Below are 14,444 nucleotides of genomic sequence, written 5' to 3' on the forward strand. Positions count from 1 at the left end.
GATCAATTACATACAGACATGGTTTCAAGGAGCTTGAAGTCTAGTAGATGGGTTAAGGTATGGACTTAACTACAATTCAAGGTAGAAAGCAATGAATGTAACGAGAGATGCAAAATGCTTTGTGAGTTCAGAGAGGGGAAAAAGCAATGTCATGGTCCCAGCCCTCCAGGAGTTCACAGTTCAGTGGACCACAGACCGAAACGAAATTATAATACAGTATGCTAAGAACTATACTGAAAGGTTTGCACTGTGCTGTGGGTACTAGAGGGAGAAGAAACTAACTTTGTTTCATGAAAAGGAGTGATTACAGCAACATGGACACTCAGGGAAGAGGATGGAGAGAGTGAAGGGCTGGGGTTCCAAGATACCAGCAGAACTGCCTAACAAAGTGGACAGGATGTTACAGCCAGTAGGGATCAGACAGTGGTAGGGCAAAAGGCATTCATAGGGAGGAGAGCTGATGCTGTGAGGTCGAGCCCCAGGAAATGATTGTATCTGGGGTAAAGCTGCAATTCCAGGAAGGAGGCCTGGCAAAAGCAATAGAGATAACTAGAACGCCAGTTACTGGCCTCATCCCTAAGGAGTATGGAGCAAGGCAGAATTGCTTAGACACGCTGTCCAACTACCATCTGGAGGGACAAGGTAGCTGGAAAGAAGGAGGTAAAAAGGAGAATTACAGTATCAAAGCACGAAGGCAGCAGCAGTGGAGGCAGAGATGTGGATGGTCATGAAGTGGTGTCGGCAGTAGCACCTGGGAAGGGAGAGAGGAAGTATGCTGACTGCAACGGTTCTAAGCCTGGTTCACAACGGGGCTCAAAGGGGTACAAGAGTTAATGAAAGTCATTTTTGAAGAATGCTGGGGTTTGAACATGATTGAAGATAGAAAGGAGAGAGTAAAGATGTAAGATACAATGATTGATGGAATACATCTTCTGGAGCAAGAGCTAAAGTTCAATGTTGGCCTCTGAGAAGTGGCACGTGGGGTGCAAGGGAGACAATGAGACAGAGGATGGGTGAATTCTTGACATTCTGACGTCGGCAGGAGCTGCCCCCCTCCAGTGTGTTCTTTATCCTGCTACTAGAGTGACTTTTCTAAAAAGCAATTTTGATTCACTGACATTCAATGCATTTGAATTAAGCGATTACCTTTTGCCAGGTACAAGTTATATTTCTGCTTATAAACAACCTATGCAGTTTTTTTCATGACTTTCCATTGCCTTCAGGATGAGAGAAAAAAAGTCACTTGGAGTATCCTCAGTGAAGCTCTCTTACTTTACTTTTACCCATATGATTTCCCCAGCATATAGGCCAGTCCAGCCCCCATCAATAGGGCCTCTTCAGAATCACATCTCATAGATTTGATCCATGGGGCAGCTGAGAGGGAATTCTCTGCTTTCCAGCTCTGACTAGAACTGGAAGGACTAGGACTCAAACTAAGACTAGGTCCATGGGCAAATGTTGTTTAGAGAGCAGACTTGCTATGGAGGAAGGTGGAAGTGCTAGCTCCTGTTCCTAACTTCTGTTGGGGGAGGGGATGGGCTCTTAAAGACCCAGAACAGAAGAAAGGACGATAAGTCAATGGTATAATTTATTTGTCCACATGTTCAACAACTAAGTTTTGGGTGCCTGCAACATAGTAGATGTGTTAGGGGTTAGAATACAGTGGTGAATAAGACAGATGCAACCCCTGTATTCAACTAGCTTGCAGTCTAGTTGGGGGAGATTCGCAAGAACAAAGATATGTGAGAGGTAATACGTGCTCAAAGAGAAGAAGCAGAGGGAGCTACCAGACCATATAGGATGGGAGCTAATCCATATTAGGAGACCAGGGAAACCTTATGGGGGAAATGATGTCTTAGCTGAGACTGAAGAAAATTTAGGATTAGGTTAGCCAAGCTGAGTAGATCAGAAGTGTTCCAGGCAGAAGGAACAGCGTATTTGAAGACCTGGGGGTGAGAGAAAGCATGACACTTCTCAGGAAATGGAGGACATTTATTATGAAGGTTGCTAAGTGCAGAGTGTATATGAGTTTGGGGAGAGGATGGGTGAATGGGTAGGAGTCAAGGTAAGAGAAAGGCTGGGAATGAAAACCAATGACTTTGGAGACCTCGGCAGGATTCAGATCATACAGGGCTTTATAAGCTGCCTATGGAGTTGGACTTTCTCCTGAGAAAATGAAGGCCATTTAAAGGTTTTATGCAGGTGATGACATGATCAAATTCCTATTTTAGAATGCTCACTCTGGTTTCATGTTGGCAAGACTGGAAGGAGGCAGGCCAGTTAGCAAGCATGAGAGGCAAGCAGGAACAATGGTCAGAAGCTGTTCTGGATATGTTTTATCAAAGGGCATGTCCATCCAGAGACTGGGGGATGTGGAGATGGGCTGGCCAGCTTATTAGCCTCATGCCTCTTCCCAGCATGGGAACATCCCTTCACCACTGTTGCCAATAATAACTCCAGCGGCTACATGTCCCCACCCTTCCACCTTTCAAGGCCTGCGATGAAACAGTCTCAAGACAGTCAGGAAAAAGAGGCTAGGTCAAAATTGGTCTGTAGGGAAAGGGTCAAAGAAAAGAGAGTACAGCCAAGGGGAGAAAGAACTGGACAAAGACTCAGAGTCACACAGTAGAGACGTGAGCCAAAGACCAGAGAGTGGGATACACACACTCCTGTGCTCACCCACACAGACCTGTGGACTACCAAGCAGGACCCAGTAAGCTCCCTGTTTATGAAATTCATGTTTCATAAAGGTGGAGCTGAACTTAAGAGCCCATGAAAAGCAAACTGTCGAAAATGCTAGTGGTTAAGGGTGGAGAGAACTCACAGTAGAATGAAGGGGAAACAGGTCAACCACCCCTGTTCTTTCATCATCGAGGATCTTGAAAACTTGATTTAGCAGGATGCACAGGGAAGCAGTCATTGGCTTCCCTCTATTATGTTCAACTTAATTTATTGCTTGGAGAATTAGGCACCACTTTATTGTTCAGATTCATTGCATCAAATGCAAACATTCAGCCAGAGTTCTCTAATTAGTATCCAGAGAGCTGCCTAGGCTATGCGTATGTGTGTGTGTGTGTGTGTTTAAGTTTGGTTTCCTCTGCTTGAGACACAATGTAAAAGAGTTAAGATGATTCACTGACATTACACTTCTCTGATCCTACTAGTCTAAACATTTGTACGGTCTTCTGTTTGAAACCCAGAACTCCTTATAGTAAACACCTTCTGAATCTCAAGTCTTTGTGCCTAACTTTAATTAACCATTAATGTGCAAATTTACTGATTAGTGAACTGGCTAAATGGGTTTTTGCCTCCTTTGGATTTCACAAAAAGAACCACCACCCGCTTCTACCAAACTGATAACAACCGACATCTGATTAGAAAAGGCAAAACTAATTAGAATGAGTGCAAAGGGGATTGTTTGAGTCACCTACATTAATGCACATTACAGTTAAATATCTGTCAGATTTTCCATTAACCCTCTTGCATTTCCATCTCCAGGTTCAAATCTATTTCTTAACCCTACACCCCTTCTTTCCCTAGTTGGAAACTTGGTATTCAACAGGCTAACTTACCCACTAATGCTTTAAATGCACAGCTCTTATTGATGGATGTGACACACAGACAAAGACCTTGGAATGAGAATAATAGAAGCCATTCCCCTAAATGTGGAGTTGAACCGTATGTATTATGATCCCAAGGCTAACATGTTCTTCTTGTTATTGTGTTCATTTCTTTATTGAGGGAAAGAGGAGTTAATTGTTGCTTTACACAAATTCACTCCATTGTGCTCTGAGCTATTACATACTAGGATAACAAAAATAAAATAGAAAATAAAGTAGAATATCCAGCAAAAAGAGTTCTATTCTGTGAAAGGTTAAAATAACATGTTTAAAATGAAATTTGTTGACTTAGGGGAAATGCCCACATGATTTTTGCTCACTTCTTATGTAGAATGGATTGTTAAGGATTGAGAAAATGTAATGTAATTACCCAATGGGAATTCACAAAGTAATAAGGACAGATACCTCCTTCAGATCAAAAGCTCAGCCAGGGAAGGAACCATGTTTTCCAGATCTTTGAGATTATATGGGTATGAAGAGGGTCATTTAATCTTTTAATCCCCAGTTCCTGGCACATTGTAGGTGCTCAATACATTTTCATCATATGAACGAATGAAGGCAAGAATTATGGTTTCATCCCATTGTGAAACTCTAACAGTAATCCTAAAAAGATTCTTAAATTTGAATGGATGATGTTAAAGAGAAAGAGAATGAATGAATTTTCTTTATTATGTAAAATACCTAACAAAACTCCAGAAATGTTTGCTTTAAAAATTAAACTGCATTCTCACTTCCTTGTTTTTTTTTTCCCATTTTAATCTGGGAACAGAGGTACCAAGAAGCCCAGCAGCAAATCAGCCTAGCAATAGAAACAAGAATATGCCTGCAATATGATCAAAATAGTTCAATTTGAAAACAATCTGATTACTTAATTTTTTTAAAAACTCTGAAAATTTTACACTTCCATTACTGCACCACAATTTCTTATTTGATCTCAGGTGTAGCATCAGTAATCCAGAACTGTGCTTGGCAAATAGCAGGCACACAATAAATATGTTTTTAAACAAGTGAATAGAAGCTTAGCTAGAGCTAAGAATGGAGCAATATTCAGTAAGCTCATGGCTCCTGGTAGGCATATCAGGAAACTGAGAGATCTGTGGATTCAGATAAGGCAAGGTCAGTGTGAATTTGACTAAAGATCCCTCCCTACATTCGAATTGACCTAAATTTTTCCCGAGGTGGTGATTTTGCCTGGGACTGTAGAAAACAGTGAAATTTCAAATATATATCATAAAGAAGGCCCTGACAGCACAACCCAAACCACCTCTACCTATTTCCTTAATTTAGGCAGCATAGTAATTATGAGCCCTGACTGTAAAATCAGGCCAATTACTAACCATAACCCTGAGCAAGTGATTTGATCTTTCTGAGCACCAGTGTCCTCACCTGTGAAAAACGGTTGATGATAGCTACCATTTGAGTTATTCGTATATGGCACAAAGTTAGTGCTAATGTTAAAACCAACCAACCAACAGAATAACGACAAAAGAACAAAAAAGACACCAAGTTCCTCCTGCTAATTTTCCAATTATGATTCTTCAATACTAATTATATCAACATATGTATCTGGAAATTCACTCTACATTCTAGTCAAGCACTAGTTTCTTGGAGTATTAAAGACAACTTTTTCTTTCCTTTGTAACTTAAAAGATAAATGGTGAAATATAAAAAACAAAATGAAAATGTAAACATAATGCTCCTGGCCTCCCACGGACAACCCACAGTATGTCTGTATCAACCTTGTTCCCTTTTGCCAAGAGTCAGCCAAGGTGAGTTATAAAGAAATCATCAAATGGTGAAGTCATTTGCAGTGATCACCTAGCATCTCTCGAGTCTCTATCCCATCTTCACTATAGATTTCATGTCATTATATTTACCCTTGACCACAGGTATGTCACCATTTTTTTAGCCTCCTTCTTGGTTCTGAATATACTGACAAATTTTGTTTCTCAGCTTTTTTAGGACTTTGGCTTGGTTTTACTTTGGCTCTCCAGGCTCCTGACTTCCTCTAACCTATTCTAGCCTATGAACCCAAACTCTGGCACCAGCCTAATTGGGTGACCCTTCAGCTAACCTCTAGGATCCAGCAAAGGAGTGGCTTGGATATCATACTATTGCAAAACACCAAATTCATGATTATTTTCCCATTGGAAAAGGCGTTTCCAGCTGATACAAGATTTCTATTTCTTCTCTGGCCCTTTCATTGGACAATTGTAAGGATTTAGAGGTATTGTCAGCATATGAAAGTTACATTGATTTCCCCACTGCCACCCAGGCCAATTTGGAAACAATTTTCTGTGTGTTCATCCTTAAGATTAGATATGTACAATACTACCTTAAAGAAGTGGGGCAGAGAACATTAGGAGATGTGCCTGATTTACACCAAGGGTTGATATGGTGTAGAGAAGGATAAACTTGGCTAGGAAGAGAGAGTAGGGTGAGGTTATTAATATATGATTGAGGAACTTGGCTTTAAACTAAGGAGGCAATGTACAAATTTATGTTTCAGTCATAACAAACCATCCATTCACTGGCTGCCTTCCCTCCAAGAAGTTTTAGATATGGGAGAATTCTAAGCCAAATATAGAATCCACTTGAGTTGCATGGATCCAATGTTAGAAAAAAATTCACACTTTTAAGTGACTGATTATATAGCTCTGAAAAAGATCACTTTTTGGTTCAAGAGGTAAGCACTTTTGGCTTAAACCCTCATGAGCCCTGATCAGCCAATAACTCTTTCACAACTTAAGTAAGTGCTCACTGACTTGAAGATAAATCAGAAATGCATGCATTGCATCCCCGTCTTGCCCTATCCCATAATCCTCAAATCAGGAAGGGAAGAAAATTATAGCCAAGAGGTATCTCCATGTGCCAAGCTACAAATATTAGCAAGACAAGAGTCTGCTATAGACATTTTGTAAAACACCAAATAGCATTTGTTTTCCCAGTCTCTGGAGAAGAGATTACTTAAAACCACCCCAAACATGGAGCAATAAGGATTTATTAAACAATTTTATTATGCTGCATCCATCTCTCAGGCATCATTTACCTGTAGGAAAACAGAGGTAGGTACACAGTAAAAGAGAAGGGGCACAGGAATTGCCCACATTCAGTCTCTAGCTGCAAATATGGATCTGTCTGGGTTCAGAGTTCTGACAGGTAAAGGGAAGGTCACCTTGCACATCTATGAGGTGAACTGCAAGCAACTGATCAACAAATTTAGTCTACCAATTTGTAGCAGAGAACCAAGATTTTCATCAGGCTAAAGAGCTTCAAGTAACAAATCCCATAGTAAATCGTCCTGTTTGACACAAAGTGAGTATGACAAGCAGAAAAAAAAAAATACATGACTAGTATTTTCCTTTAAGATGTTTCAGTTGATAAATTTAAGAGTTGCTTAACTCCAAATCCCCCACCCTACCCATGACTTTGGTCATCGGTAACAGAGATTTAGCTGTTCTGGAATGAGAACAGACATTTGTACTGTCTATTATAAATGGAAGAGTTAAAACTACTCTGAGTTGAGAATACATGCCAACACACTGGATAGACAATGAGAATCAGAAGAACCTTAGAAGTATGTATATCAAATACAAGTTGCTTCCCAAAATTAACATCTTGAGAAGGAGCTCACTTTCTTTAACTGCCTTCAGAGAAAGCTCACACACCACACTTGCAATGCAGCCTTGTCACATCATAGTTACCCCTTGGTTTTGACCCAAAGCAGCATTACCTGACTTGACTGTTTGCAAAAATTGCCCTGATAGGATGAATGTTACTGTGTTGGTAATAATCTACCAAATGTGCTATAAGCCCTAGAGACAATCCCCAGAGAAAATTCTATAGCTGTATTGAACAATAGCATCATTATCAGAATGTGTATACTTCCCTCCTAAATGTGAATGCTTTCCAAAGTGCAATACTTACTTGACTACGCAGCTGTAGTATACTTGCTTAAAACTCAGCCACATGATTTTGGGATCATATGTTATAGAATTATTGATCTGGAAGGGACAATGTGGTTCAGTCTATAAAGCTGGGATAAAGCTTTAAATGGGCGGCTACTCCCTGTATCGAAGAGAGGCCCTTAACTTGAAATACTGCCACATTTCCACCACTTTTTAAGGGCCTTTTGGAAGAGATGAAAATTACCTCTGTATCTTGTATGTCATATGCCCTAGGAGAATGTAAAAAATTATCTAAGGCATTGGAAGATGTTTGTTGATTTGGCCATCAGCACCCATTGGTGTGCTTGGGTCCTAGAAACTCGGGTGGGGACTAAGAGGTCAGGAATATGGTTTATAGTTGCTGATATCAGCAGTATGTCCGGAAACAGACCAGAGGATGTTGGAGGTGGCAGGGAGGCTGCCAGAAAAGGACTGCTGGGGCACCAAAGATATATGTTTCTACATGGTGGCTCGTGCCTGTAATCCCAGCACTTTGGGAGGCCGAGGAGGGCGGATCACTAGCTCAGGAATTCTAGACCAGCATGGCCAACTTGGTGAAACCCCATCTCTACTAAAAATATAAAAATTAGCCAGGCGTGGTGATGCCCGCCTGTAATCCGAGCTACTCAGGAGGCTGAGGCAGGAGAATTGCTTGAACCTGGGAAGTGGAAGTTGCAGTGAGCCGAGATCAAGCCACTGCACTCCAGCCTGGGCGACAGAGCGAGGCTCCATCTCAAAAAAAAAAAAAAAAAGGTATATATTTCCTGTTGTAAATTGTTTATTTTGGCTAACTCCATAATGTTTACCCTCAGGAAGGCTAACAGTCACACAGGTATGTATGTATGTGTGTGTGTGTGTGTGTGTGTGTGTGTATGTGTGTGTATATAAAATTTCTTTAGCATCTCTAAAGAATAGAGTTTAGGATATGTTTTTATCCCAAAGGACTTAATCTACTATGTAGATCATGTAAGTAGGGCTCAACATTAGAAGAATATTCTTTTTAAGAATTCCACAATGATCTAGGACTCCAGCAAATCCTACCTGTGAGCTGTAGATCCTAGTGGCTGAAAGTATAGGCTTCAAAGTAGATCATCAGCATCCTGCAGCTGCTACTCATTATCTGTGCGAACTTGGGAAAGCTATTGAACCTCTCTGTGCCTCAATTCTCTTACCCGTAACATGGAAATAATGGCATTTCCCTCATATGGATGAAACGAGATGCCACAAGTAAGGGAGGCAGAAGTCATGCCGGTTATAAATGCTAACTCATTGCCATCTCATTATTTATAATTTCCATTTTTATGGTCAGAAGTCTGGGCCTAGAAAGGGTAAACTGCAATACACTCAAGCTGCTGGATAGTGAAAAATTAGAGATAAGATAATTCTCTTTTATTTATTTCCCTGATACTGGTTATGTTAGAATTTGGGATTTACTCCAATGCCTCTCCTATAAAATAGCAGTGCTTTTTTAAAAATAACATTTTGGTGATTTATGGCTCTTTCCATAATCATTATAGTAATCAACTTACTCTAGACTGTGGACTGAGAATTACCTCATTTTATTTTCAATACACTCCTAGGAGATTTTCTTTTCACTCCTATTGATAGGTGAGGAAATAGGCTTAGAGAAGTTCAGTGAGTCCCTTGAGGTGACACAGCTAAGACTGTCAGAGTAAGAATTTGAACCTACATTCATCCAAATCAAAGTGCCTGCATATAGCATTAGAAAATAGTTCTATGACTTGTTTTTAAATGCTCCCAAAATTCCCTGGGTTAAAAAAGGAATTTTGTAAAAAAACATATGTGTGTATATATATGTCTCTACTCCAAGTCCATTCTCCATAATCTATAATTTTTTAAAAACACACTTCTTAAGTAGAAAAGGGCTGAAAGCTGTGCTTAGTGCATAACTTTTGAATCCTCGTTGAGTCTGGTGTTCTCTTGGCCAACATCTAGGGTAAAGGTTAGCTTGGACAGAGTTTGTGGTGTTTGTGGCATTCTTTTCTGGGCAATAGCCACGAAAACTACTCTAGGAATGTTATTGGAATTAGCATCTGCACCATCGCACTGTCCTGAGATAATTTTTTGACATAATGTGCTATCTTTGTGCTTAGATAGATAACGCAGACCTGTCAAATTACACGCGCAAAGCTATATTCAAAGTTCCTTCCTTCCTTCCAGAAAGAGTTTTTTCTTTCAGGTTCCCTGGGGATCAGGACTTACTCATCAATATGTGCTCTGGAGGCACAGAGCTATGCCTTCATATTGTTCACGTTTGGGGCAGAATAAACCTCTGTTTTATGTTAACCAAACGATGTAAGGTAGCCAGAGATTGTTTTTATCTGTAGTCGTGATAATTTCATCTTTTAACATTTAACTCAGACATTGGTTTTCCAGAAGCCTTCCCTGATTTCCCTTTGCTGGGTAAGATACCCAAACTCTGTGCTCTCATACCTAGTATTGAAATGGTAGTTTAAAAATCCTGTCTCCCTTTCCTTACTGTGCTTGCAGACAGGGATCATGTTTTATTTCAGGCTGATATTCGGTCCACATGCATCACAGGGAGTCATCGCAGGATCATTATGATCATTGGGCATTTAGATATTCCAGTTGGTTGGTGCAGGTGTAGATCAGTCATTTAATACTCAATCCCACCTCCAGCTTTATTCCAATACTCAGCATAATAACAACATCTTGCACATGGTAGGTACTCAGCAAGTGCACATTGACTTAATGACTAATTTACTGCTTGGATAAATGACCATCTGATTGACAACTGGATATGTCATTAACGGCATACATTATAATGCTCTATTCTGAGTAAGCAAGAACCTTTGATCATTACAGATCACAATGATACTAATGCTCTACAAGGAAGTACTAGCCCTTGCCTCTAGATACCCTCAACGAACCAGGCTTTGTGAGGTCTTCATATGACTCCATCAAGACCACTACTGTCTTTGGTCTTGATCTTGTCCCAATACAAACATAATGGTAACCACAGCATAAAGATCAAGCTAAATGGTCTCTGGGAACTCTGTATTTGGAGTAGTAGAGCCCTTACCTGTCTCTGTTGTTGGGAGACTTGGTATCCCATTCCTGCAATGGGCTGATTCTGCATTTGCTGAAGTAGGAGCTTTTGCTGAAGTGGCAAAGGTGACCTTAGCAAAGGCTGGCTTGGTAGAGATTGGGCAGGCTGAGAAGATGGTTGTTGCTGCTGCTGCTGCTGTTGCTGCTGCTGTTGTTGCTGTTGTTGTTGCTGCTGCTGCTGCTGCTGTTGTTGCTGCTGCTGCTGCTGTTGGGCTGAAATTGAGCTCTGCTGCTGTTGCTGTTGTTGAGCTGAAATTGAACTCTGCTGTTGCTGTTGCTGTTGCTGCTGCTGCTGCTGCTGCTGCTGTTGCTGCTGCTGCTGCTGCTGCTGTTGCTGCTGTTGCTGTTGGGTGTAGTGTAGGAGAGAAGGCTTGTTCTGGGAAGGCAAAACAGAAGGTATCTGCTGGTTCGCTTGATCTGAGTTAAAATGAAACAAAGGCTTGGTGTTGCCCTGACGGGGCTCCATGGCTGGGTGCGGGTTGTTAATAAAACTTCGACTGAGATCCTGAGGCTTTTGCTGCATGAGCACATCTAGGTGCCCACCCTGGGCTGAGGTGCCGGCCTTGTACATGTAGTTAGCCATTACTTTCGACTGGCCGCTGCCGCCAGCTACCCCAGACATGGGGGAGCTCTGTGGGCTGAATGTCTGCTGACCAAAAGAAGGGCTGGGGATTTTCTCCTGCCCAAATGGACCTGGTGATGGTCCAGCAGAAGAGGGCAAGGCTGACCAGTTGGTAGGCTGGTGCTGCTGCTGGTGCTGCTGCATCCGGGCATGCTGCTGACGATTAGCAGCTATCTGTTTGAGCTGCTGGGCATGGGATACTTCCTGCCAGCTTGGCAAGGCCCGGCTTGCTCCTGAGCCTGTCTGAGGCTGAGCCTGGCTCTGAGGGACTGAAGGGATTGGAGACGAAGTGGAGAGGGCAGAGTTGGCCATGGAGAATGCGGGGCCAGCTGATGGGGGCCTCAGCTGAGGAGAGCCTGAGGGGCCCTGAGTCAAGCCCGGTGAGTATTCACTTTTGATCACTATTTTCTCCATGGGTAAGGAGGGCCTAGGTGTGCTCCTCTGGCTTTGCTGACCCAAGTCAATGTTAAATGGGTCATCCTGCTTTATGGTGGCATTGATCATGTTCTCCAGTTCAAGGTCACTCATGGGAGGCACAGATATGTTGGTCAGTTCATTGAACAGTTCCTGCAGCTCAGGATCCATCAGCTGTTCTCCAGGGTCGTCTCCGTACCTATTAGGAAAAATATTCTCTTGGGTCATTTGGCCATCCATGTGCTTACTGCAAGACAGAGTCTCTCCTGGCTCCTTCTTTACCTCCTTTAAGCCCATGTTAAACAGGCCATTGCCAGGAGAATGTATATGGGATGGCAGAGTGTTAGTCTTTCGCAGGGGTGCTTGGCTCATAGACAAGGTCCCTGACATAATCTGACTTTGTCCATTGTTTATTTGGAGGCCACCTTGTCCTGCAGAGAGATTCTCCCCAACACGAATTCTTTTGATATCAAGAAATGAGTTGTCCACAAAGCCATTGGGACGCTTGCTGTTGGCAGGAGATAGGTTAACTACCTGTTTTCTTTTCAAGGAACCCTGGAGCTGAAAGACAGAAGGGAATAAAAAGGAAAAATAAGAAATATTAATCCAATTATGCTTCTCATAAAAAGTGATGTGATATTTAAATGTTTCTTCTATTTACACACAAGATTCAGTTTTTTAAAAAAAATGGCACAAAGAGAGCACAAATGAAGCACAATCTGGATTATAATAAAACTCTCAGTAGCACAAACACAACAAAATAAAATATTTCTGGAGGAGCAGGTCAATTAGGTTAGAGATCAGTGGTTCCCATGAGTGGGTTCATAGGTCAATGGATACAGATTCCTTCAAATATCATAAGAAGTTATTCACAGTACCTAAGATTAAAGCATTGTTATTTTCTGGAGCAAGCCAAAATATTCCACATGCATGCACACACAACTCCTCGCAGCCACAGATGATCAGAGTGTGCACAATTTTAAGCAAGATAGAAAACACTCACAAGTCAAAAGCTGGGAACAAATCTCTAGTTTCTTTTTTTTTCATAGACCCAACCCCTTCATCACTATTATCCTCTAAGTAAGTAATTAGAATAGTTCTCAGGCCTAAGGAGATATGCTATTATTGTTCATCTACTTTTCTTCCTATAATTCCACTGCTTTGCATCCAAGCCTATGTAGCAACCTTATGTGGACACACAAAAGTCATGAGATGATCATCCCTCATATGAGATACTTTAAGCACTGATGTTCCTGGGAATTCATTTCTTCTGTTTCCTGTAACTAAATCTCGTTACCAAAATGAAAGTGTTAATTGCTTAGGCTCTGGAAGCAGACTAAACTGAGCTCAAGTGCCAATTCTGTCACTGTGTGCTATGTGACCTCAGCAACTTACCTGAGCCTCAATTTTCTCATCTAGAAAATGGGGACAATAGCACTTAACTCACAGGAAGGGATGAGATAATGCATATAAAAGTTTAGAAAGTGCCTGTTACAGTAACAACTCAATAAAAAACAATTTGTAGAAAAAGTATGGCTTACTACATGCTGAAAGGGGAGCTTGTCTAAACAGCAACATGTTTAAGTTTTTTGTGACTGTTAAAGTACTTCATTCACAACCTAGCAATCAGATTATACTTTATGAGGCTTAAAATTTACAGAGAAAGGCTTAAGGGCCATATAAGCACACTAATAAATTAAAAAAGAAACATAAAGCATTCATCATTCGTCCTCATATCCTTGTTGATTTGTCTCTGAAGTGAGAGACCATATCTACAAAAGTGTGGCTTTCCCAGTGCTGCAGACCCACTGAAATTATTCAATGTTTTCTCAGCATAACTGTAAAATACCTGAGGCAAGAAAACATTTCCTAGATAGAAAATTCTATCACTTCTCCTATCTTCTCTTCTCACTATGGCTGCTCTCTCACCTGCCTGAAGATTTCTAGGTAGACTAATCAAGAAAAGGAAATTAACATAACTGAGTATATATTACATATCAAACACTTGAATGTGGTTACTTTATTTCCCTTAATCTGCACAACAATCCCATTAGAAAGGTATTATTACCCTTAATTTATAAATAAGGAAAGCAATACTCAGAGAGACTAAGTAACTTGCCCAGGGTCACACAGCTAGCAAGTGGGCTTTAACTCAAAGTTTGCGTGGTTCTAAAGCATATGTCATTTACACTCTAACGTGCTCTAATTAGTTTGTTCAGGGCTAGGATCAACCTAGTATAAAGGGGCCAGGGGCAGTAACTACAGAGACATCCTAGATTTCAGGTAAAGTGATGAGGAATATGGGAATGGCCAGGACGCAGTATAGAGCTGGGTGGGAAAAATCTGCTTTTTGTCATCTGGCTCACCAATACTTGTTTCAATCATCCCTTATTTGTAGTTTTTCTCACTCACAGGTGGTAAATAGTTATGGTGAATGTGTCATGTTGGTACAACAGATTATAACCTTATATCATTGCTGATTGGTAATCAGAGAAAGGAACCTGATCCAAGGCAGGGCAATTACTCCCTTCCATGGGAATTTTGGATTTAGAGAAAGTGAGACCAGGCTCTCTTTAGGTGGCTGTATCTACAAAACTTGTGATCTGTTGTTCCATTGTGTTAACTAGAGCCACAGAGGAAGCAAATCTGTAGAAAGAGAGAAAAACGAAGCAGAGGAGAGACACGTTTGAATACCATTCGGGGGCTTGTTTCCAATCCCAGGTCAGCTCTGCTTGTTTTCTTTGATACATT

General features: G+C 41.2%; 1 protein-coding gene across 2 annotated transcripts in view; it reads right to left on the bottom strand.

The window, feature by feature from the left end:
• The window catches only part of MAML2 (mastermind like transcriptional coactivator 2), a 367,716-nt gene that overhangs the window by 105,423 nt on the left and 247,849 nt on the right, over positions 1–14,444 (bottom strand). For both annotated transcript variants that reach the window (XM_055356125.2, XM_055356126.2), the window contains exon 2: positions 10,632–12,254. In XM_055356125.2, coding sequence (XP_055212100.1) covers positions 10,632–12,254 — 1,623 coding nt within the window. The remainder of the gene's footprint in view (positions 1–10,631; positions 12,255–14,444) is intronic.

This window comes from Gorilla gorilla, chromosome 9 (assembly GCF_029281585.2).
Source record: "Gorilla gorilla gorilla isolate KB3781 chromosome 9, NHGRI_mGorGor1-v2.1_pri, whole genome shotgun sequence".
NCBI lineage: Eukaryota > Metazoa > Chordata > Mammalia > Primates > Hominidae > Gorilla > Gorilla gorilla.